The sequence below is a fragment of the Coptis chinensis genome, chromosome 9 (assembly GCF_015680905.1).
Source record: "Coptis chinensis isolate HL-2020 chromosome 9, ASM1568090v1, whole genome shotgun sequence".
Lineage (NCBI taxonomy): Eukaryota > Viridiplantae > Streptophyta > Magnoliopsida > Ranunculales > Ranunculaceae > Coptis > Coptis chinensis.
The window spans coordinates 51968450-51991829 of record NC_141464.1 but is presented as its reverse complement, the minus strand read 5'-3'; the positions used below and the strand labels follow the sequence as shown (position 1 = coordinate 51991829).

The window sequence follows — 23380 nt, the reverse complement described above, 5'->3', positions numbered from 1 at the left end:
ACCCCATGTATTCTTTCGAGCATCTTCCCCTCAAAGGCTTAAATACTACAGCATGCAAGTTCACAAAAAGCACAACGAGGCCATATGACAGAACATACAAACGACATAATATAATCAACTAAAGAAGCAAAATGTACTTTTTGAATTGATGAACTAATTAAAGAATCCAAAAACTATAATTTCATGAATCAAGGCTGTAAGTCTGTAACATACAAATCTAACTACTTGAAGCAATCAAAGCCACAAAGCATCATTTTGGACAGTGGATATATACCCCTCTCATTGTGGCTATCGTTGGCCCCCGTTGTGATTGGTAAGCTGGAAATTTTTTGTTATCTATCCTGGTATCTATCCATTTCAGAAAGCGCCATTGATTTTGTAGTGTTCGAAGTTGGTTTCGATTAATGACTGAAAACTTTGTGTCATACTATAACAAGCTTTGACAAGATTGCATTAAAATCAGATACATAATCATATCCTTAAAGAGTGATTTCTTACGTCTAGTGTTCCAAAACCAAGAATATTCTCCAACACAATGTTCTACTCCTCTCTTAGTCTCCTCTCACTTGAAGTTTTAAAATCTTAATTGGTTTACTAGTGAGCCACGATGTTGTTTGCTTTTTATCATGCCAAAAAACATTGCAATCTATAGTGACATATTTTTCGTAACTGTCCTCTATTCTTATTCTTCAACTCTTTGACAACATATAAAAAAACAAAAGCTCTGCACTCACTCAAGGACAAAGGCATTTGGTGTCCCCTCTAGTAAGAATAGGGGCCTGGAAGTCAGTAGTCAGCATGCCTTTCTTCGATCAAGGTTCAATATTTCTGGTGTCCTTGGCGTACATGATCCTTCCTGAACATGGTGGAACTCTACGGCAGTAACTATACTGTAGTCGGACTATGAGTATGTGTAAAGACATGCTTAATACTTAAGAATGTTATCCAAATGCATTTTAGTAATTGCACTAAAACCTAAGAGTATCTATTTGTCTTGGCAACAAGTGGGTTTTTCTTTAGAAGCTAAGCGTTTCTCTGTTTGTTAGGGTGAAACTTTGTTTACTGTGAACTATATCTTCGGGAAATTCAGGTGTGTCTGGCATCTTTGACTGAGCTCTCATTCAACTGGCTTGGCTTCATTAGCGCAATGATTTCAAATATCTCATTCACTTATAGGAGTACCTACTCAAAGAAAGCCATGGTTACTTGCTCTCATTTTATTTGGTGATACTTACTTTGTCTCAGACTGATATAAATAGCACCAATCTGTATGCTTACATTTCCATCATTGCTCTTATTGTCTGTATTCCACCGGCTATCATTGTGAGTATCCTCAGTCAATTCTCCGTGTCAGATTTTTTCATATGCTGACGAATTAGACATATGCCTATACATATTTGATGCGATCTTAATTTATCATTCTAATTAAGTTTTAGCTTTTCTTCATAAGTCTTGCAATTAATGTGTACTTATACCTACTACAAATGATACTTCTTGATTCAAATGTAAAAGAATGTCTTCCTCTTATATAACGGAGATATTTTTCCAGCTCGAATATTCTTGTTGGCTTTGATGTTACAGTTGGAGGGACCTCAACTGATGAAACATGGCATTAGTATGATCAAGTTTATTTCGGATCTTTTTTGGGTTGGAATGTTTTACCACCTTTACAGTCAGGTATTTATCTTATTATCGTTTTAGTATACTGCAACACGATTGTAAAAAAAACTGATAACAGGGTGGTAATACTGGCAGCCTCTTTTTAAGGGATAGGACAGATATATTTACTTGGACATTTAAGTTTCCATTTAGAAAGCAACGATGACAAACATATACATATCTCCGTACCGAAAGATGATATTACTCATTCCATCTTCGAATGATGATCTCGATGATGAACCCCTTTTCCCCCTGTGATTGTTTCAGTTGGCAACCAACACTCTCGAGAGAGTGGCACCTTTGACTCACACAGTTGGCAATGTATTGAAACGTGTGTTTGTGGCTTCTCAATTGTTGTCTTTGGTAAGTGTCACATTTCTCATTTTCTCTTGCTTGGTTTTCCAGTTTCGGTTATGCTCGTTCCCCAGATATTCTTCAATCTTCAGAAACGAGGTGCCGAACAGGCCAACAAAAAACTTCGAACAGGCAACAAGATTTCGCCACAATCAGGCATTGGAACAGCCATTGCAATTGCTGGAGTAGCAATCTACTCATATCTCATGGCCAAGATAGAAGAAGAGAAACGGGTAAGTCTTGACCTTGTTTGTTGTTTCAACAACCTGATCCTACTCAAGTGGACAGAAGGATTTGGACACCTGCAATAGATGGAGAATTCACAATGGCAACAGCTCATGAGCAAGTAACAACGGCAATTGGCTGGAAAATTTTTCAGGGGGTAATGCATACCGATGATAGCTTAGTGAAAAGGAAATTTCATGTTGCACCGAGGTGTTGTCTATGCAAAGAGCACGTGGAGACTCGGGAGCACCTTCTTTATCATTGCAAGTATGCTAAAGACAGTTGGAACTTTCTCACTAACAAGTTTAACATTGGGCAAGTTAGTGGCGTCAACGATATCCTCATGCTATGTAAAAGAAGAGTCCATTGATAAGGGATCTCTGGTCTGCAGCGGCGATCACTTTTCTGGTGGAAGTTTGGAAGACTAGATCGTGTACAACAAGGTCAGGCTAATATCTCCTACAATATCAAGCGCATTACTCAAGCGGTGAAGCAACGCATACAATTTGCCCAGAGGTAACATGAACAATATTGTATCTGACCTCGCCACACTCCATTCATTTGGTCTGCAAACGAGGCATAGAAGAGCGCCCCAAATTTTAGAGTGCTACTGGGCTCTCCCCCCTGAAAACACTCTAAAGATTAACACGGATGGTGCTTGTAGAGGTAACCCAGGCTTGGCTGGTTGGGGTTCTGTTTTTCGCGACTACATGGGTCTTGTGGTGGGAACACTTATAGGAGGTCTTGGAGTTTCGAGAAACTACATTGCTGAGTCTGTTGCGGAGAGCATAAGGAGAGCAATTGACATGGGCTGGACTAATATTTGGGTGGAGTCAGACTCCTCCGCAGCAGTCAAGGTTTTTCAAAGTGGCAAAATTCATTGGTCAATCAAAGCTAAATGGAACAAGGTTAAGCAACAGGTTAATTGGATTAATGTAACATGTACATGGTGGGAGTCGAATTTTAGCGCGGATTGTTGTGCTAAGAAAGGCGTGCTGCTACCAAATGCAATTCAACAATGGTGGGGTTGCAAACCGGACTTTCTAAATAGGATAGAAAACCCTGATGTAACTTACTTTAGATTTACGCACTGAGGAGGTCTAGAAGAGTCTATTTGGACAGTTCTTCCTCCGACTTTTTTTCTTCTTTGTAATAATTTGCTATTAATTATTACAATTACCCTTTAGCAAAAAAAAATGTTTGTTGTTTCCTTTCATATATAGGAGCCCCAAGACCTATAAAGGGTGGACTTGACTTATCTTCCATTTTACTGGCTTATTTTCTCATGAGCTTCCCATCAACAACACATCCTTCCATAAATACTTGGACGCTTAGTGCCTTTGGCAGTACTCCGGGTTTGAGTTTCAACTGAATGATTACATACTAACATACCTGAACTCTGGACAAATTTTTTTAATTTGTCTATAAAAAAAATACTCTTTCATGGTACTGGTCACTTACCCCATACCTAAAGGTCACTAGGTCATGCATCTAACTTACACTTTTTGTTTTTGTGGTGGCAGGAAAAAAAAGCTACCTGAGAGCAAACGAGCTATGGATTCGGAGGGAACATTTGGCATTGTAAATTTCAAAAGTGGTTGAAATGATTGTTATTTTATTCCTAAAACAGTACTTACGTCATTTCCTTGATTCTCTTGTAGGACATATTTCCGAAAATCCACATCGACGGAGGCAGGGACATGCCACAGTCGGTACCTACAAGATTGAGCTTCCCGTTACGCCCTTAAATCAGTTACATTCGGAGAATTTGGTGCCAACAAGATTGAGTTATTTCTTATAAATTGTTTGCCGAAGAATGCTATGGCATTGGAGAGGATGACTACTCATTCATCAAAAATATTCGCAGAAGCCCGAGAAAAGCAAGTGCTGCTTCGGAATTATATCTACGGCTCGTAAAGGCTCAAAATGTTTCTGTGTATGTCTGTATCCCTGATTCTGTTATATTCAATAAACAATTGTCTTAACTGGTCTTTTGGTTCTCTCCGTGAGACACTTGCATTTTCTGTACACTTATATCAATGACTAAGCTAGGATCTGATTGACTTCAAGTAAAAGTCAGTATTTTAGTGTACTAGAGTATTAAAAGTTCACATAGCTCAAAGATTGCAGGGAGGGGATTGTTCTTAATCGACCTATTTCATTTGAAGCCTGCTAAAAAACAAAGATACCTTTATCTCTTTCTTATTTCAGTCGTTCATGATTCCAGATGTAATAAGGTGGATACTATAATAGAGACCATCCTATGTTTCTCTTTAAAGTTTCGATTTGGATATGGATTGAGATTGATCAAGGCTTATTCCATATTTAGAATAAGATCATTGTAAAGGTTATGTTTCGTCTAACCTTACAGGTGTAGGGTGTAGGTAATTTGGAGGAGATAGAATGGTTGATTGGGTTTGACTGAGTTCGTATGGACAAACTGCCTACGTATCAAGTTCCTCTCTCTCTGGGGGGTGAGACTTGAATCAGGTCAGACGTAGTTCCTCATCCTCTTTATATAGGCAAGGAGCCCGTATCTCTTGCTCTTTTGCTTCAGGTCAGATCCAGATCTTTAGGTCACTTATGAGCCATGAAGGCGAGTTATGAAGAATCAATGAGCTGCATGCCTAAAGCTTCGGTCTTGATGGTTGTAATAAAAGCTTACGTTACGAGCCCATTATGGAGCGAGAGGAGTGGGCGCTATAGAGGTCGCTTCTTGGTGAGACCGGCTTCTCGACCCAAGTCACTTTGAAGCGAGCTCGCAGGTCGAGTACGAGAGATCGGTTGGTGGTGACATCACTCTGGTCGCGAGTTGAATAGGTTGCTTGCCTGAGTGGAGACACTATGAGGCGAGCTCTGAGGATGAGGATATGAGGTAGGTTGTTAGGTCTGTATATGCTGGACACATGTGTGGTATTCATTGGATGTGAATATTACTCCCAAACACAGACCCATCTCAGTAGGTCGTTTAGTACGTTTTAATGATCTGTTGAGAGAGAACGTTTGCACGTGTGTAGAATACTAACCGCCTCATTTTGTGGAAGTCGAAAAGACAAGACATAATGCGACGTGTCGGTTTAGGGTTTAGTGCAATGATGGTCTGTATTGGGAACTGGAACGGGCGGCGTGTATAAGTTGTTTTAGGGAACTGGAGAGTTATTGTTTTGCCTCATTTCCTTCAGATTTTTGAGAACGTTGAGTGCTCAAGTTAGTTCAATCTCCTCCATTTTTTCTCTTCTCATCTGATGGTTAAACTTTGCTTGTTAGGATCTTTCCTTTTTTATCTTCACACCATGTCTGACTCCAATGATACACGATCGGATGAGGTTATAGTTGGGTCGGTAGGGTTTGATAGTGAGGAAGACTATGTAAGATTTGAATCTGTAGTTGCTTTGGAGAGTAGCTCTGGACGTTGTGAGGGTTCTTCTTCTAGTGGATTGCCCCTAGAAATGTAGATAAGCGTGCTTTGGAAAGTTTTGGAGATTTGAGGAATGCGTGTGGTATAGATGTTAGCGACATGGAGATACATGAAATAGGGGATGGTGTGGACGCTTTAAGTAATGTGTACACCCCATGGGGATATGGGGTGGTAGTTTGTGAAGGGCAATTGCGAGCTGGTATGAGGATACCGTTCTCTCCACTTATCTGTAATTTTCTGAGCTTTTGTAAGAAGGCGCCTTGCCAGTTCGTTGGCAACACTTGACGCTTGTTGAGAGTTTTGGACCTGTTAAATGAGAGATTGGGGGTACTGTGTTGAGGTGGCTGATATTATTGAGCACTTCGCTGTAAAGCGATCTTGTGCTAATAATTTTAGTTTGTAGACGCTAACAGGGAAGTCAAGCATTCTGGACGGTGTGAGCAACGAGCCTTGGGAGAGAAGGCCGTTGTTGTTAATTGGAAATTACTGTGCTAGTAGGCTTGCAGTTCATACTAGGGTTTGCAATTTTTTTGGTATGTCTTGTGTCCTTTGTTGTATATTGAGTGATATTAGTTTGTTTTGAGCTGACTTTGGCACTGGGTGTTTTGCAGAGGTCGCTATCTCCCATCGTATTGAGCGGGGAGTGATCGAGAGGTTCGCTAAGCTTAGCCGAGCTAAGAAGCAAGAGAAACTTCCTGAGGTAGCTGCTTTCTTTGTGGAAATGGGAGGTCGTGGGATAAGGCTCAAGCGGAGGAGTCAAAAGAAAAGGGCCCGTGGTCAGGTCGATAGTGAGTCTTCTAGCGAGTTTGTCATGGAGAGGGAAGATAGTGGCGTTTTGACCAGGGAGACTAGGAATAGGAACCGGAGCGGGCCTTTGAGGCCTGTGGGAGGTGCTGGGACCTCTTGGGGTGATGGTGGGGTACCCAAGCTTAGTGGTGGGAAGGGTCACCATTCTGGTTCTGATCCTGCTTCCCGGGAACACGCCAAGAAGCGAGCGCCTGCTCTGGTGGATGTAAATGAGCTGAGAGTTTTACTTCATGAACCTGGAAGTTTGTTGAAAAGAAAAACTGTTGCTGACGATGATAGGGTGGCAAAGGCAGCTCATCTGGAAAGAATAATGAGGCCGGGAGGATTTTGGACACCATTCTGTAGGTAAAAAAACTGGGCGTTCTGATGGAGGCTCGGGCTCTTGGGTGAGGCAGTTCCAGAGGGTCGATCTCGGAGATGATGACCTGAACCCACTTGAGAGGGAGAAGGGTACAACTACTATGACTGTTATTCCTCCTGCTAGAAAAGAAAAGTCTTCTGGCAAGGGTAGTGCCAAGGCTGGTCCTGGTAAGGGGAAAGGTGGCGCTCTTGAAATGGGTGCCACCTATGTTAATCCCGATACTGGAGAGACCCAATACGTGATGAGGTCTGATTATAGCTTCCAGTCGGCTCCGATCACGAGTTGCTTGCTGGATAACATCGTTCTTGATGGAGATCGGCAAAACTTGGAAGCTATGGGCGACCTTGCTGCAAACATGAGGGCCATGGACCTTGCATATTGCTTGGTATGTATTTGTATAACTTGACCTTTTACTGTGTATGAGTAGGATGATTTATTGATTTGTGGACGTACTACTGCTTTATAGGTACTATCCGGGTACCAAAAATTCAAAGAGCTGGCCGTGATCGCAGAGGCTGAAAAGGGCGAGCGAGAGAAGATGAGGGAAGAACTAGAGAACGTGCGTTCTGTTCAAGTCTCTCTCTAAACCAGCTATGACGAACTAAAGAAGCAGCACGATCAGGTCGCTTTAGAGAAAATGATCATGGCGGGGGTGTTGGAGGAGGCAAATGACGAGCTGGCATAGTACACCGTGTATGTGGAGAAGCCAACAACTACGGCCAAGTCAGCGAAGGATGCCTATGAGATTCTATTCGGAGAGGCGACTGAGCTGGCCAAGGAGTACAACGATCTGGAGCAGAAATACCTTGCCTTACAGGAGGAACTAGAACGTGGGGCTCAAGATGCAACATTGTTAGACGCACCTGAAGATGCTAGTACCGTTCTTCCTGTATATGAGGGTCTTGCTCTTGTGGCTGATGTTGCCTTAGATCCCGCCCTGGATGGAGCTACTGTGAATGACGTGCTGGAGCCCCTAGCCACTAAGAGTTTGCCGAATGTTTCTTGAATCTTGTCAGCTGTGAGAGAATGTCCCTTTGTTTTTGTTTATCTCATCTGTGATTGGTTGTTATGATATAATAGAGCTAGTTTTATGGGCTTGCCTGGGCAGTTCGCCTTTATTATTGTTGTATGGCTTATGACCCGATACATTAAGAGCTGATAACCTAGGCTTGCCTGGGCAGTTCGCCTTTATTATCTGCTTTATTTCGAAACGAAATGGCTTCCATCTTAGTGGCAGTTTGGTAATTATAGAGAACTAGTTTCCTGAGTTTGTCCAGGCAGTTCGCTCTTTTACATTTATGAAATGCATGTTTAATTTATTTTCCTTGCTCTTTTTCTTGATGCCTTGAATGCATTTTGCCTAATGTTGTTGTACTTGTATAGCATTGTGTGTTCCAACTGGTAAGAAGTGTCCAGGCTATGTAGCTTTTGAGCTTGACTAAGCGTCATGCTCTTGGAGAGTGTTCTTCGCTTAGTCACTTCTAGCACTGTAGGCTTCAACTAGTAGGGGTGCTAAGGTTATGCAGCCTATGAGCTTGAGTGAGCGTCTTGCTCATAGAGAGCGTCCTCCACTGGGTCGATCCTAGCATTGTAGGTTTCCATTAGTAAAGATCGTTAAGGCTGTGTAGCTTGTGGGCTCGAGTGAGCGTTCTGACCGTAGAGAGCGTCCTTCTGAGAGAGGACGTTAGCACGTGTTTGCACGCGTGATGAGCAGAAATAGTAACCACCTTGTGTTGTGGAATTTGAAAAGGTGGTGGATTATGCGGGACGCTGGTTAGGGCTTTGATGTATTAATGGTATGTCTTGGGAAGTGAAACGGTTTACCCTAAAAGGCTTTTTGTGAGCGGGTTAGGGGTAAAGGCTCGTCACTTCTCTCAAGCTATTTCCCCAAGTTAGCTTCCGAATTCTCTTCCTTTCTTCTAGGGCGCTTCAAGTTAGCTTCTAACTTCTCTTCCTTTCTTTTCTTTTCTGATATGTAAGTTATGTATACTTGTTGTTTTTGTTCTTTACTGATTGGTGGGCTGTCTCTGGAGTGTAGAATGGCTAGGGCAGATGGTGATGATTTTGTGAGGGAGACCTCTCTGCTTGTCTTGGAAGAGGTTGAATTCTTGCCATGCCATTCGTGCAATCTGGGTAAATGGAAGGCGGTCGCTTCTGACACGAGGGCCATGAAGCGTTTTAAAACTGTGAGTCGCTCTACTTCTAGTTTGCGCAAGCAAAGTGGAGGTGTGGTGTTCAGGTGCCCGATCTTTATGGGTGGGGTCGACTTGAGCGCTCGCGACCGTGCTGTGGTGGGGAAGGGAAAAGCTATTGCTGGAGAAAGCTCTGAGGCTGGGGCTTTGGGGAGGCAAGGTGGCAGCCTAGGAAGTAACTTCGTCTATACTGGGAAGACGGGGAAGAAGCGTGCAGTGAAATGAACTAACTGCAGCTTCGGGTCGACCCCTATATCTAATTGTCTCTTGGAGGGGATTGTCCTGGAAGGTGACAAGGAAGAGCTGGACTGCCAAGATTTGAATAAGACTTTGGAAACCATGGACATGGCTTGCTGTTTGGTAAGCTTTTAATATTCTCTGGTCCAAGTTATTGGTGAAAGTAACATTGATGTTTCCATTTGTAGTTTCTTACTGGGTATCATAAACTGAAGCACATGGCCCGAGTAATGGAAGGTGTAGAAAATGACATGAGCAAGATAAAGAAGGACCTATTGAGCTTAAAGCTCGCTCGAGAGACTGAGAGGAAGGAACTAGAGGATTTGAGGAAATCGCGATCGACGCCGCGGGTCGAGAGGAAATTTACGGGTCGGGTTTGATGGTCGCCGCAAGAAAGACCGAGAGCAAGTTATCGAAGCACGCCAAGCAATGCAAGTTGGTTGCTCGTCAGGCTAAGCGGGCATATGACCGAGTGTGCCAAGATTATGCGTTGTTGGAGGAGATGTACTTTGAATTGAAAGAAGAGCATGAACGTGGGGCACTAGGTACAAGCGTGCTTGTCATACCTGGGGATGCTAGTAACGCTCTGTCTACCAGTACTGTTCCTCCTGATCGAGCTATCGTGTTTGCTGATGATACGCATGTGATTCCTGATGTTTGACCATTGCTTTTACATTTCTTCTTCCTTGGTGAGGTTTCTTTAAATATTTCTCTAATTTTAGAGTTGTAAGTGGTTGTTAAAACACTAGAAATGGTTTCCTGGGCTTGGTTGGGCAGTTCGCTTTTTGAAATGGTTGGGGCTCAGCCCAGATACAATAAAAGCTGATACCCTGGGGAAACCTTGGCAGTTCGCTTTATCTATCGCTTTAGTTTTGAGATCTCTACGAACTGGTTTCCACCTAAGTGGTAGTTCGATAGCTTTAAAAAACTGGTTTCCTGAGTGTGTTAAGGCAGTTTGTATTTGCATTTATGACATGCATGTGTACTTTGAAGTATGATCTTACTTTTGTTTGAATGCTTGTTGCATATAATTTTGTAGGAATTTGACCTAGAAATGTATGTCCCATTGTCTGGGAAGACATTGGATGCTATGAAGCGTTTGAGCTCGTTTGAGTGTATTGCTTAAGAGGGCGTTTTGACTGTTCTCAAGAACGTTTTGCATGAAGTTGATTCCAAAGTCTGATGTTATCCACTAGTGAGAAGTGTTGGAGCTATGAAGCCCTTGAGCTCGAGTGAGCGTTTAGTCATTCAGAACGTTTGAGTCCGTTTGAATGTTTTGCTCTTAGAGAGCGTTCTGCACTTAGTTGACCCTAGAAATATAGGTCTCCAACTAGCAAGAAGTGTTAAGGATAAGTAGCATGTGAGCTATGTAGCCCTGAGCTCGAGTGAGTGTTTAGTCATTCAAAATATTTGAGCTTCGGAGAGCTTTGAGTTCGTTTGAATGTTTTTCTCTTAGAGAGCATTCTGCATTTAGTTTACCCTAAAAATATAAGTCTCCAACTAACAAGAAGTGTTAAGGCTAAGTAGGCTGTGAGCTATGTAGCCCTGAGCTCAAGTGAGCATTTTAATGAGGAGAACGTTTAAGCTAAGAGCGTTTTAGTTCGTAGACTTGACAACATTGGGATATTGCAGTTCATTAATGCTGAATAAAACTATATGGATAATGCTAAGAGAAAGAATTCATGGAAATGGAATTTTTTATTGATAAAATTTATTTAACAAGAAAGTATTCCAAGGACGTGGAAGTACCTGTCCATCCTGGGTTTTGATCCAATATGCTCCATTGCCAACGACTCATTCCACTATATAAAGGCTTTCCCAAGTTGGTGCCAATTTTGAGTCATCCTTAGTTTTTTTCAAGACTAGGTCGCCTGGTTGGAAACAGCGAGGGTTAACTCGCTTGTTGTATGTCTTTCTCAGAGTTTGTTGGTAGGATGCCACTAGAATGGCTGCTAGGTCATGTCGCTCTTCAAGTAAGTCGATCTCACGAGCAAGAATGGAGTCGTTTTGTCCAGATTCGACGGTCTCCGATCGAGTCATTGTAATTGTCAGTTTAGTAGGGATGACGACCTCAATATTGTAGCATAGTGAGAATGGGGACTTGCCTGTACTAGAATGGGTTGTCGTTCTATGAGCCTATATGATGTTTTCTAGCTGCATTGGCCACTGGCTTTTGTTCTTTTCGATATTCTTTTTCAAGTTTTCCAGAATTGCTTTGTTACTAGCTTCTGCTTGACCGTTGCTCTGAGCGTACTAGGGAGTGGAGAATGCGTGAACAATCTTCCATTTGGCCAAAAATTCTTTGACTATTTTTCTTTTGAACTGAGAGCCATTGTCCATTACCAATGTGTGGGGGAGGACAAATCTGGTAATGATGTTGGTCCAAATAAAGTTTCTGACATTAGACTCTTTGACATGAGCCAAGGGAATTGCTTCCACCCATTTGGTGAAGTAGTTTGTTACAGCTAAGACGAACTGAAAGCCTATGCTTTTTTGTGAAATGAATGGTCCCATGATGTCCAAGCCCCACATGTGAAATGGCCAAGGGCTGGCAATGTTGATCAATTCACGAGCTGGCTGAATAATGTTGTGGCAAAATGTTTGGCACTTAATCCATTTGAGTACATATTTCTTGGCATCGATCAGCATTTGTGGCCAGAAGTATCCTTGTGAGATCGCTTTGTGAGCTAGAGAGCGACCTCCTGCGTGGTTTCCACATTCTCCCTCGTGGATTTCTACGAAAATCGCCTGACCCTGTTCTAGGCTTATGCCCCTCAAGTCCTCCAGCGGATTTTTTGAAAAGTTTGCCGTTTATGAGGCAGTAGTGACCTGACTGATATTGAATTTGTCTGGCCTTTGTGCGATTTGCTGGTGCCTTGCAAAGCTGAATATAATCTATGATAGGTTGCATCCATGTTTGACTCATCTGAGTGTCAGAGAGTGGGCATAGTTCTCCTTTTGGTAAGCAGGCCGGTCAACTACTTCGATGAGTAGTTTCCTAGGGTCATAGTTCGGTGTTTGGGTCGCGAGGTAGGCCAAGCTGTCAGCATGGCGATTCTCTTCCTGTAGGAAATGTTGTATGGTGACTCTTTGGAAAGATGGTAATAATTGATCTACAACTTGAAGGTACTTAGAAAGGTTACCTTCATTGGTGGTATACTCATGGGCTTAATTCGGTGAACTACCGCCAGGAATCGCTAAAGACCTTGAGCTCCTGCACATCAAGTTTTAACGCCATATGGAGTCCCATGATCAGGGCTTCGTACTCCGCTTCATTGTTGGAGGTTGCAAAATCGATGCGAACTGACTTTTCCACCATAGAGCCATCTAGTGACACTAGAACTACTCCGACTCCGCTACCCCCTAGATTGTTAGCTCCATCCACGAATAGTGACCATACCGACGGGTCTAGTTGTTTAGAAGTCGGGGCGTTGTCTTCTGGTTCCTAGTTCAGGTCATCAACTGGGAAATCTGCTAAGAAATCAGCAACGACCTGACCCTTCTGAGAGGTTTTTTGGGTGAATTCAATGTGGTGTTCACCGAGTTCTTCTGTCCATACTGCCATGCGAGTTGTCTTGTTGGCTTTAAGAAGTATTTTCTTTAGTGGCAGGTCAGTGAGCACTTTGATTGGGTGTGCTTAGAAGTAAGGTATAAACTTTCTTGCTGAATAAAGTAGTGCCAGTACTGCCTTTTCAATGTGGGAGTAGTTCTTTTCGGCTGACAACAATGTCTTGTTGGTGAAGTAAATCGGTTTCTCTGCGTTCTGTTCCTCTTTGAAGAGAACTGAATTGATAGCGAAGTCAGAAATAGCTAGGTACAGACCCAGCGTTTCGCCATCAATCGGTTTTGCCATCACAAGTGGTATTGTCAAATAGTCTTTGAGAGTAGAGAACGCTTGGTGGCATTGGTCATTCCATGAGAATTGTTCACCTTTCTTGAGGATTTGTAGGAAAGGTCGGCACTTGTCTGATGCTCTTGATATGAATCGGTTTAGGGCGGCCACCATTGCTGACAATTTATGTATTTGTTGCTTTGTTTTTGGGTCGAGCATATCCAAGAACACTCGAATCTAGTTTGGGTTCGCTTCTATCCCTCGTTAAGATACTTGATACCCCAGAAATTTCCCGGAGGACATGCCGAAGAGGCATTTCTCTGGGTTGAGCTTCATCTGAGTTCGCTTGAGTCTGGAGAATGCTTGTTCGAGATGATCTAAGTGATCTCCAGATTTCTTGCCTTTTACAACCATGTCGTCTATGTAGACCTTCATGGTGTCTCCTAACATATCCTAGAACATTTCGGTGACCAATCGTTGGTAGGTTGCTCTAGTGTTCTTTAGGCCGAACGGGAGGACGTTGTAACAGTAGATGCCCTGTTCTGTTATGAACGATGTTTTCTCTTGGTCTTCTTCGGCCAGTGGGATATGGTTATAGCCATTGTAGGCGTCCATGAATGACATGAGTTCGTGGCTATCGGTTTGGTCTACAAGTTGGTCGATTCTCAGTAAGGGGAAGCCATCTTTAGGGGTTTCTTGGTTGACATTGGTGAAGTCGACACATAGGCAAACTGTGCCATTCTTTTTTGAGACTGCTACTATGTTAGCAATCCATTCGGGGTATTCCACCTCTCTAATGAAGCCTACTTTTTTAAGATTGTCGATCTCGTCGTTTATTGCTTTTTTAAACCTAAGAGATAGTTTTCCAGGTCATTGGCAAACTAGCTTAGCATTAGGGTTAACATTTAACTTATGACATGCAATATTGGGATCAATTCCAGGCACATCGATATACGACCAAGCAAAAACATCTTTATTTAATGATAAAAAGCTTACAAGTTGTGCTTTGAGAGTAGGATCAAGGTTAGCTCCTACATAAACGAACTTGGGGTCGTCCTCAGTTCCTAGGTTGACTTTTTCTTTTATCTCGGTCTGAGTAGCCATTTCAGTGGGCTGAGCGACCTCTGGGGTCTTGGTCTCTTGTGGTGTCTCTTTCACTTGAAAGTGGGGCGACCTCTGTGGTTTGGACTTTTGGAGGGACGTTTTTGACCGAGCCCCCAATGTTCTCTTTAGTGAGCTCGCTATGGGGGGTATTGGTCAAGGTCTTTACCTCAGAGATGAAGTCTTCTGCCAGCTTGGTTTTGGCGATCTCGCCTTTGTTTTTGAGTGAAGCCCCAGTGGGCTTACTAACTGAGTGGATCTGATTACAGTTGTGAGTGTCGAGCTGGTTGCTGCGAAGCTCCATCATGCCTCTAGGGCCGGGGAAACGCAACACTTGATGAAGTATTGATGGGACTGTTTGCATCTTGTGGATCCAACGGTGTCCTAGTATAGCAGTATAGGACGAGTTGACATCCAGAATGCTGAAGCATGTGTTAATGCTGACTTTGTCTTCATATGATCCCACCGAGACAGGTAGAATGATGTCACCTATTGGATTAACTCGTGATCCGTTGAAGCCATAGAGGAGGGCTATTGGATCGACCATAACTGATTTGGGCAAGTTCATCTCCTTCAGAGTTTGATAGAATAGGATATCACATGAACTGCCTGGATCGATCAGGACGCATTTGACAGTTTAGTCGTTGATTTTGATGTGGACTACCAAGGCATCATTATGTGGGAGGCACACCTTGTTGAGGTCTGCTTCAGTGAAGGTGATGTCTCCTGAGCTACGGCCATTTGTGGGTGGGATGAGGACCGCTTGTGAGGAGAATTGGCATACTTCGTGGAGGGCGCCTACTCGTCTCATTTTCTCTCTGGAGGACGTGACCAAGTCATCTTGGAAGGTGATCATGTTGATGGTTCCGTTGGTGTCTCTGTCAGAGGAGTGCTGGTGACGCTCATGATGCGATCGCTCATTTGAGCGTCCTCTAGCATGAGAACGAGCTCTGTTGCCTGGGCGCGGTAGAGCTTGGCTTCGCTCTCTGCGAGCCATGAGTTTGTGATGAAGATCACCATCGGGTATATCAGTATTGTTTGATATGTCCTACCTCGATGAGGTCTTGAAAGTAGTACTTGAGCCCCCGATATTCGTTGATCTCATGGCACTTTGCTTTATGGAAAGCGCAGTATGGCTTCCTTGGTGTGTCCTCTGGCCGTTTTACCTCAGGTCGGTAATAGATCGTGTTTTTTATTTTCTCCAGTATGTAACTTGGAGATCTTGTAAGCACTGCGAACTCTCTTTTGGTTTGGTTTCGGTTGCTAGTCTACTGACCCTGTTGCCTGGGTCGCTTGTTGGAAGACGGGGCGTTATCTGAGATCGTAGCGACCTCGCCTGCTTCTTTCAGCCTTTCTTTTTCGATGCCTTCTGCAAGCTTGATGTACTTTTCCATGCGTGCGTATAGTTCGGCCAGTGTTTCAGGTTGCTATTTCATGAGAGACCTAGATAGATCAGTATTTTTCCTGATCGTATTGGAGAAGGCCACTATGGCGAACGACTCTTTGAGGCCGCTCTCCATGGACAATATCTATGTCTTGAAACTTCCCAAGAAGGTGCGAATTGGTTTGTCACTCTTTTGAGACAATTGGAAGAGTGAATTGCGGTCGACTGTCTTACATCTGTTGTGGACATACTGGCTGGCGAACTGGTCAGTGAGCTTTTTGAAGTTGTTAATTGAGTTTGGTCCTAGCGAGTAGAACTAGTCGAGAGCTCCATCCTTTAAACTTGCTGGGAACAAGCGGCATTGCAGGTGGTCGAACTCCTGCACACTGTAGAGTGCAAGGATTTGAATATAGTGAGCTACGCGGTCGACCTGTGCACGCGTCTTTGCCATCATACGAAACCGAGGCTGAATGAAATCCTGGGGAGAGGGTTTATTGAGTACCTCGAGTGTGAAAGGTGATGCCCGGTATGTCTTCAGCATCTTATGGACGACCTGAGTGACATTCTTCTTCCCAGTATTTTGTTCGATCCACTGGGAGAGGCTGTTGATCTGTTAGTTAACCTCATTGATCCTGTCCTCAGCGGTAACCCCGTTCGGGCTCTGGGACTCGACCTGGATTTTAAGAGTGGCGTTTTCCTGTTAGAGTTGGATGATGCTACCGTTCATGGCTTCCATCTGGGTAGCCATAATCTTCAGTTGATCTTGGAGGCTTTCCAAGCTTTGTGGGCTTGAAAATTTGCGATTCTAAGAAGATGGTTGGAAGTAATGTAAATTTTGAGTAGATGAATTTTCAAGAAATTCGATCCACAGACGGCACCAATGTAAAGGTTATGTTTCGTCTAACCTTACAGGTGTAGGTAATTTGGAGGAGATAGAATGGTTGATTGGGTTTGACCGAGTTCGTATGGACGAATTGCCTACATATCAAGTTCTCTCTCTCTGAGGGGGGGGGGGGGATTTGAATCAGGTCAGACGTAGTTCCTCATCCTCTTTATATATGCAAGGAGCCCATATCTCTTGCTCTTCTGCTTTAGGTCACTTATGAGCTATGAAGGCGAGTTATGAAGAATCAATGAGCTGCGTGCCTGAAGCTTCGGTCTTGATGGTTGTAATAAAATGTTACGTTACGAGCCGTTGTGGAGCGAGAGGAGCGGGCGCTATGGAGGTCGCTTCTTGGTGAGACCGGCTACTCGACCCAAGTCACTTTGAAGCGAGCTCGCAGGTCGAGTACGAGAGATTAGTTGGTGGTGACATCACTCTGATCGCAAGTTGAATAGGTTGTTTTCCTGAGTGGAGTTGCTATGAGGTGAGCTCTGAAGACGAGGATATGAAGTAGGTTGTTAGGTCTGTATATGCTGGACACGTGTGTGGTATTCATTGGATGTGAATATTACTCCCTTATAATCATCTTACCATATATGTTTTGCTTACAGGTGTGTGTTTGAATGGCGAGAAGATGTTTCTTTATATTACTATTTGCTTCAAGTAACATTTTTGTAGTGAGAATATTTCATAGAATTGTTTTCCCATTAATCACATACCAAAAGAGATTTATATTTAATATTTGCAAGAAATGGGTAATGAGTACAATTATCTCTATATAAATCATGTCCTCCCTACAGTCTCTGTCCGCCTTTGTCGTTCCACGCACTGAGATTGGACACTGTGTGAGTAATGTTCTTATAGCGATCAGTAATGTAAGGGATCTAACATTTCCTTCATTTCTTATCGTTTCTATTCACTTGTTGGTCTTTCTTAGATTTCATATAGTTTTTTATCGTTGCTGTTGTCATCTGTAAATGTACGTATTTTCTGATATACTTTTATAAAAGGGTTAACGAATATTACCCCCCACTAGATGAGCCAATTAAGATTTCTCCCCACTAGATGGGAAATTAGGGTCTCCCCCCTTCCAATTACACACAAAAAAAACACGGTCAACCCAAATTGATTTTTTTTTTTGTGTACTTAGGAGGAGACCCTAATTTCCCATCTACTAAGGGGAAAATCCTAATTGACTCATCTAGTCGGGGGTAATACTAGTTATCCCTTTATAAAAACTTATGGCTAAACCTATGGTTTAGCTGATTCTGTAGCTCTATAACTCAAATTTCTTGATTTAGTGGGTCAAACACTCAAACCAAGTCTATTGGATATCATCTTGCGATAATTGCAACTCTTCAAGTGTCTGACGCTGCAAAGGACTAGACATGATTAGTCTACTATAACCAACAAAACTGCCCTATTCAAAAGAAATGGACTTCGCTACTACTACACAAAAAGCATAGTCTAGCTAGTGGTTCTTAGGATTTTCATTCATTTTTTAGAATCCACGGCGCGACTAAAAGTCTTGAAGTGTCTGACGCTGCAAAGGACTAGACTTGAATTGGTTAGTCTACTAGCCAACAAAACATTTTGATGGACCTGCCCTATGCAACAGAAGTGGACTTTCGCTACTACCACACAAAAAGCATAGTCTAGCTAGTGGTGGTTTATTTCTTCCACACAAACTCAGCTACAAGTCTTACGATCAGCAACAAAGTTCTTTGATGTACCTGACCCACACACTGAATAATGCCACAATCAGTGATATTCCAGCACTATATATAAAGCATGAACTTCACGTCTATCACGTAGACTAACCCCATCACAAGTTCATGGCTTCGTATCACATGAAACTGCTGGTCTCTTTTCTTGTCTTATTAGTTTTACTGTTGTTTTCTTCTTCCCACGTTAACTCTTCTTCTACTAGTCCCAGTGAAGAAGCCCATGCCCTTCTCAAATGGAAAGATAGCCTTCATGGTGAGACCACTTCTGCTCTATCTTCATGGGTACTCCCTCCAAGTCATGGCAATTCTTCTCATCACTGTCGTGACTGGTTCGGCATTTCTTGCAAGGCGGGAAAGGTTGTGGACATTAACTTATCAAACATAAGTTTGGCAGGTACGCTTCAAAGCTTCCCCTTCTCAAACCTTTCAAATCTTAATGGTTTGAACCTCGGTTTCAATTCACTCTATGGAGCCATTCCAGTCCAAATTACTGAACTTTCCAAACTCAATTACATCGACTTTTCCGCCAATAATTTCTTTAGTCCAATTCCACGTTCTTTAGGTAATTTGACCAATCTAAAATATTTGTACTTTCATCAAAATCAACTTTATGGATCCATTCCTTCAGAAATTGGAAACTTGAAATCTCTTGTGATGTTAGCTCTTAGTACAAATCATCTCAGCGGTTCAATCCCTTCTTCATTCGGTAGTTTACAAAACTTAACCACATTGTACCTCTCTGAAAATGAACTTTCTGGTTCCATTCCTTCAGAAATTGGAAATTTGAAATCTCTTGTGGAGCTAGCTTTTTGTACAAATTATCTCAGCGGTTCAATCCCTTCTTCATTCGGTAGTTTACAAAACTTAACCACACTCGTTCTCTTGTCTAATAACCTTTCTGGTTCTATACCTCAAGAATTAGCGAAAATGAAACTGACTCAACTTACCTTATCTTTTAATAATTTTTCTGGTTATTTGCCACGACATCTATGTGAAGGTGGACATCTTCAAATTTTTGATATTACTTCCAATAATATGATTGGTCCCATCCCCAACTTAAAAAATTGTTTGACATTGTTTAAACTTCGACTAGGTGGAAACCAACTCACGGGAGACATATCAAATTCATTTGGCATACATCCAAGTCTTGATTTCATTGATTTGAGTAACAACAACTTATACGGCAAGCTTTCAAGTAATTGGAGCGAATGCAAAAATCTAACAGGTTTTAAAATCACTAACAACAAACTCACCGGTACCATACCTCGTGAGTTTGGAAGATTGACTCGTCTGGGAATGCTTGACCTCTCATCAAACCATCTAACAGGAGAGATTCCAATAGAAATAGGGAAGTTGCCTTCGTTGGTGAATCTCAACTTGAGTGATAACCATCTTTATGGCAATTTGCCTACCGAGATTGGAAGCTTAAGTCGTCTAGAGAAACTAGATTTGTCCACCAACAATTTGAGTGGGCCAATACCAAAAAAGATTGGTGATTGCTCCAGCTTGTATCATATGAATTTGCGTAAAAATAAATTCAATGGAAGCATACCATCTGAATTAGGCAATCTGGTTCACATTCAAGAGTTGCTCGACCTGAGCCAGAATATGTTTTCTGGTTCCATTCCACCTTCCTTTGCTCAAATGCGTAACTTGGAGAACTTGAATTTGTCGCACAATATGTTCTCTGGTTCCATTCCAAATTCATTGGTAGAAATGCTGAGCTTGACTTCTGTTGATATATCCTACAATGCATTAGAAGGTCCGGTTCCTGATTGCAAAGCTTTCCGCGAGGCTTCAGCTAAAGCATTTGCTAACAACAAAGGCTTGTGCGGTCACGCAAAAGCTTTGTCACCTTGCAGATCTTCTGAAATAAACAAAGGTGTAAAGGGAAGAGTTAAACTAATCAAGATCATCACTCTTTGTCTTGTTGGATTGTTCTCTCTTTTGATTGTAATCGTTGGAACTTGTTCCAGGTTTTATAAGAAAAAAAAAGTTGAAGAGGAAGTGACAAAAGCAACATGTAACAATTTATTTTGTATTTGGAATTACAATGGGAGAATAGTATATGAAGACATTATTGAAGCAACGGAAGGGTTTAACGAGAAGTACTGCATTGGGGTGGGAGGATATGGAAGCGTCTACAAAGCGGTTTTGTCAACTGGACAAGTAGTGGCTGTAAAGAAAATTCACTTGGCACAGGATGATGAAGTGGTCAATTTAAGATCATTTCAAATTGAGGTACATGCATTAACAGAACTGAGACATCGAAGCATTGTGAAACTTTACGGATTTTGTTCACATGTTCGACACTCTTTTTTGGTATATGAGTATCTGGAAAGGGGGAGCTTAGCCCAACTTTTGAGCAATGTAAAGGAAGCAATTGGTTTGGATTGGAAGAAGAGGATAGACATCATCAAAAGTGTAGCTAATGCCTTGTCTTACATGCATGGTTGCACACCACCATTGATTCATCGAGACATTTCGAGTAAGAATGTTTTGTTGAATTCAAAATATGATGCTTGTGTTGCTGATTTTGGTATTGCACGATATTTAATGCCCAATTCTTCCAATTGGACGGCACCAGTCGGAACGTATGGTTATTTGGCCCCAGGTGAATCTTTCCCTCTCTTTTGTTCACTATTTACATTCGATTCGTAGGTGAATTTATGGTTTTCTATCTAACATGTGATTAGTTTCTTTTAAAATATTTGACCACGTTTAAAAAAAAAAATTTCATGTAGAGTTGGCTTTCACAATGAGGTTGACTGCAAAATGTGATGTGTATAGCTTTGGAGTGTTAGCACTTGAAGTGGTAATGGGAAATCATCCTGGTGAATTTTTATCATCTCTTGCTACATCATCTTCTACAAGTGGATCAAATGCTTTGTTGATGGATATATTGGACAAACGCCTTCAACCTCCTACTATGGAACTCGTCAAGGAAGTATTGGTAAGCGCAAAATTGGCGTTTTCATGCGTAAATGTTACTCCTAAATCTCGACCCACAATGGACTATGTTTCTCGAAAACTAGAAAGTTTGAAGCTATCTCTTGTGGAGCCATTCCACATAATAACTGTTGGACAATTGCTTGGTGAAGAAGTCTGAAACTATTTGAAGTACTTGCTACAATTATATATATTTCTTGTTACTGCTCAAAGGATGGGGATTGTCTTTGGTTCAATAGTCATATCTGTTTAGTTTTTGAATTGTCTACTATTACACTAATACTATCAATCTTCTGTGATGAAATAATAAAATCCCACGTGTTCTCCATTCAAGGGAAGATTTTTAGAACTAGGATATTCGTATTGCTGCATTCTTCGTATTTTTTGGCGACAAGGGTGTGTTGTGTGCTAGTCCCAGTGTTCTAGATTTCAATCTTCAAATGCAAAACTTGCCACAACATACAACATGGTGAAATCGGCATGTACAAAAATAGATTATTATAGTAAAAGATATTGGAGTCTCTTGATTGTTCATGTTTGAAGAATATTTTAGTAATTACATGGTGGTTTCCCATGGGAATTATTTATTATCATGTGAATCAAAGCATGCACCATGTGCAAATGCGTAAAATTCATTTATCCTTTACCTTACCAAAATGGTTTGATTAATAGTATTGATTGTACTTCTTATGTGCAGATGCCTACATATCTAGTTCTTTCATCGAACGAACTAGAATCAAGTCAAATGTAGTTCTATAGAGACTGAACTTGTAGAAGTTTCCATGGCAGTAGAGAATGTAGAAGATGTCTCTTCCTCTTGTCCTTGTAACACCACTTGTCCTTTGTATCCCTTCCCTTGGATGACCTTTGGTGCCCCATTGGTAGCCTATTAAATGACATTAAGTGCTCCATTGATGAGGTGATCGACCTTTGGTTCACTATGTATAACTCATGCCTTTTGGGTTGCCTCGTTGCTACGATCCAATAGGTTTGCATACATTAATTAATCAACAACAATGACACGTGTCAAGAATATATTGGTGATAAATATATACGCCTTATACTATGTACATTGTTTATTTCTTTTTCACTTTAACATTTGCTATGTGCAGTGCTACACTGCTACTATATACTATAAAAGTTGACCACTATACAACTTTTTTCAACTCCATTGATTGCATAAAATATGATCACTTGATTGTCTATTTGATCTTCTTCTAAAGTATTTAATTTCCAATTGTTATCTTTAAATAAAAGGCAAAGTAAATGTAATAGTTTACTAAAATGGATCTTAATTGGGTAGCTAGTTAGGCAAAGACATGTTCGTATCTTGACATAAATTAATAACTAAGTCTGAGATACATAGAAACCCGTTGCACCTCTTATGTGAAGCTTAGTATAAATCAGAATCTCGATCAACTTACAACCTTATACGTATATTAGCACTTAACTCATCTTGTAGATCGTGTGTGTGGTGTGTGTTAGGGGTGATAAGAGTCTAAAACTATAGTTTTAACCCCTTAACAATATTACTTTTAGACCAATTATGTAATTAATAAGTAAGAGTTAGTACTGTTATCGTGTTTTCGTGTATTTTAGGCATTGGAGTCGAATATGTGAAGAAATGCGTCTCTTTTGCGAGATAAAGGAGCAAGGGTTGGTTGTTAAAGGCCAAAATTCAAGGAGAAAAAGCCTTTTTAAAGCCCGGTCAAAGTTGAAAAGTTAAAGTCAATGCGGGCAGAAATAGCGCACAGAAGTCAACAGAACTTCCGCAGGCCGTATCTTTGGACTCGGACCTTGGAATTAGGACTACCATATATCAAAATGACCGACTCGGAAAGAACTTTCTAATGGTCCAAGCCTTGACCCAATCAGAACAGCAAAAATGGACGAAAAAACTGTTGAAGTCATTTCCAGCTGAAAACCCCTTTGTGGACTGAAATAATGAGGTTTTGGGCTCGATTTTCCGGCCCAAAACATGGCTCCTCAGCCCATGTATTAAATTGTGGATCTAGTTTTCTTCTATTTAAAGAGGACTAAGCCTTAGCTCTAAAGAACTTAGTTAGAGAATAGTTAGTTAGTTTTTACTTAGTTAATTATCAAAATACTTAGTTTTTATCTAGTTAATTAGCAAGAAATTAGTTGTTAGAACAAGAATTTAGTTTTTAGAATCAAATAATTAATTTATATTTCAAGTTTTAGTTTCTAATTTAATATTTAATTCATAAATTTAGTTTGTCTTAAATTGATA

At 41.5% G+C, this 23380-nt stretch overlaps 3 protein-coding genes across 9 annotated transcripts; all 3 read left to right on the top strand.

Annotated features, from left to right (window-relative positions):
• Positions 1-1647: 1647 nt before the first annotated feature.
• On the top strand, positions 1648-8012 carry LOC147476587 (uncharacterized). Its single transcript, XM_086581742.1, has 5 exons — positions 1648-1677; positions 1927-2022; positions 2106-2246; positions 6268-7209; positions 7291-8012. The coding sequence occupies exon 4, from the start codon at positions 6378-6380 to the stop codon at positions 6810-6812; it is 435 nt and encodes a 144-aa protein (XP_086437868.1). The 5' UTR covers positions 1648-1677; positions 1927-2022; positions 2106-2246; positions 6268-6377; the 3' UTR covers positions 6813-7209; positions 7291-8012.
• LOC147476588 (uncharacterized) lies at positions 2322-4229 on the top strand. Of its 3 annotated transcripts, none has more exons than XR_015207263.1 (3): positions 2322-3593; positions 3762-3819; positions 3900-4229. XR_015207263.1 is itself a non-coding variant. In XM_086581741.1 (3 exons), the coding sequence occupies exons 1-3, from the start codon at positions 2760-2762 to the stop codon at positions 3984-3986; spliced, it is 645 nt and encodes a 214-aa protein (XP_086437867.1). In that variant the 5' UTR covers positions 2322-2759; the 3' UTR covers positions 3987-4229. The 3 variants fall into 3 exon arrangements, 1 of the variants encoding a protein (XP_086437867.1); XR_015207262.1 differs by having other exon boundaries at positions 2322-3684; XM_086581741.1 differs by having other exon boundaries at positions 2322-3259.
• A 10240-nt stretch (positions 8013-18252) lies between the features above and the next one.
• Positions 18253-23160, top strand: LOC147476586 (MDIS1-interacting receptor like kinase 2-like). Of its 5 annotated transcripts, none has more exons than XM_086583795.1 (3): positions 18254-20794; positions 20925-21133; positions 22729-23160. In XM_086583795.1, exons 1-3 carry the CDS (start codon positions 18289-18291, stop codon positions 22747-22749), a joined length of 2736 nt encoding a protein of 911 aa, XP_086439921.1. In that variant the 5' UTR covers positions 18254-18288; the 3' UTR covers positions 22750-23160. The 5 variants fall into 5 exon arrangements, with proteins under 5 accessions (XP_086439922.1, XP_086439921.1, XP_086439920.1 ...); XM_086583794.1 differs by lacking the exon at positions 22729-23160 and adding an exon at positions 21827-22195; XM_086583798.1 differs by lacking the exon at positions 22729-23160 and having other exon boundaries at positions 18255-18574; positions 19274-20794; positions 20925-21462.
• The last annotated feature ends 220 nt before the right edge of the window (positions 23161-23380 follow it).

Coding starts and splice junctions, on each gene's coding strand:
- LOC147476586 (XM_086583793.1), top strand. CDS start 18,289: ATGGCTTCGTATCACATGAAACTGCTGGTCTCTTTTCTTGTCTTATTA. Junction 20,795..20,924: donor GTATGGTTATTTGGCCCCAG/GTGAATCTTTCC, acceptor AATTTCATGTAG/AGTTGGCTTTCACAATGAGG.
- LOC147476587 (XM_086581742.1), top strand. CDS start 6,378: ATGGGAGGTCGTGGGATAAGGCTCAAGCGGAGGAGTCAAAAGAAAAGG.
- LOC147476588 (XM_086581741.1), top strand. CDS start 2,760: ATGAACAATATTGTATCTGACCTCGCCACACTCCATTCATTTGGTCTG. Junction 3,260..3,761: donor CCAAATGCAATTCAACAATG/GTGGGGTTGCAA, acceptor TTGTGGTGGCAG/GAAAAAAAAGCTACCTGAGA. Junction 3,820..3,899: donor CGGAGGGAACATTTGGCATT/GTAAATTTCAAA, acceptor ATTCTCTTGTAG/GACATATTTCCGAAAATCCA.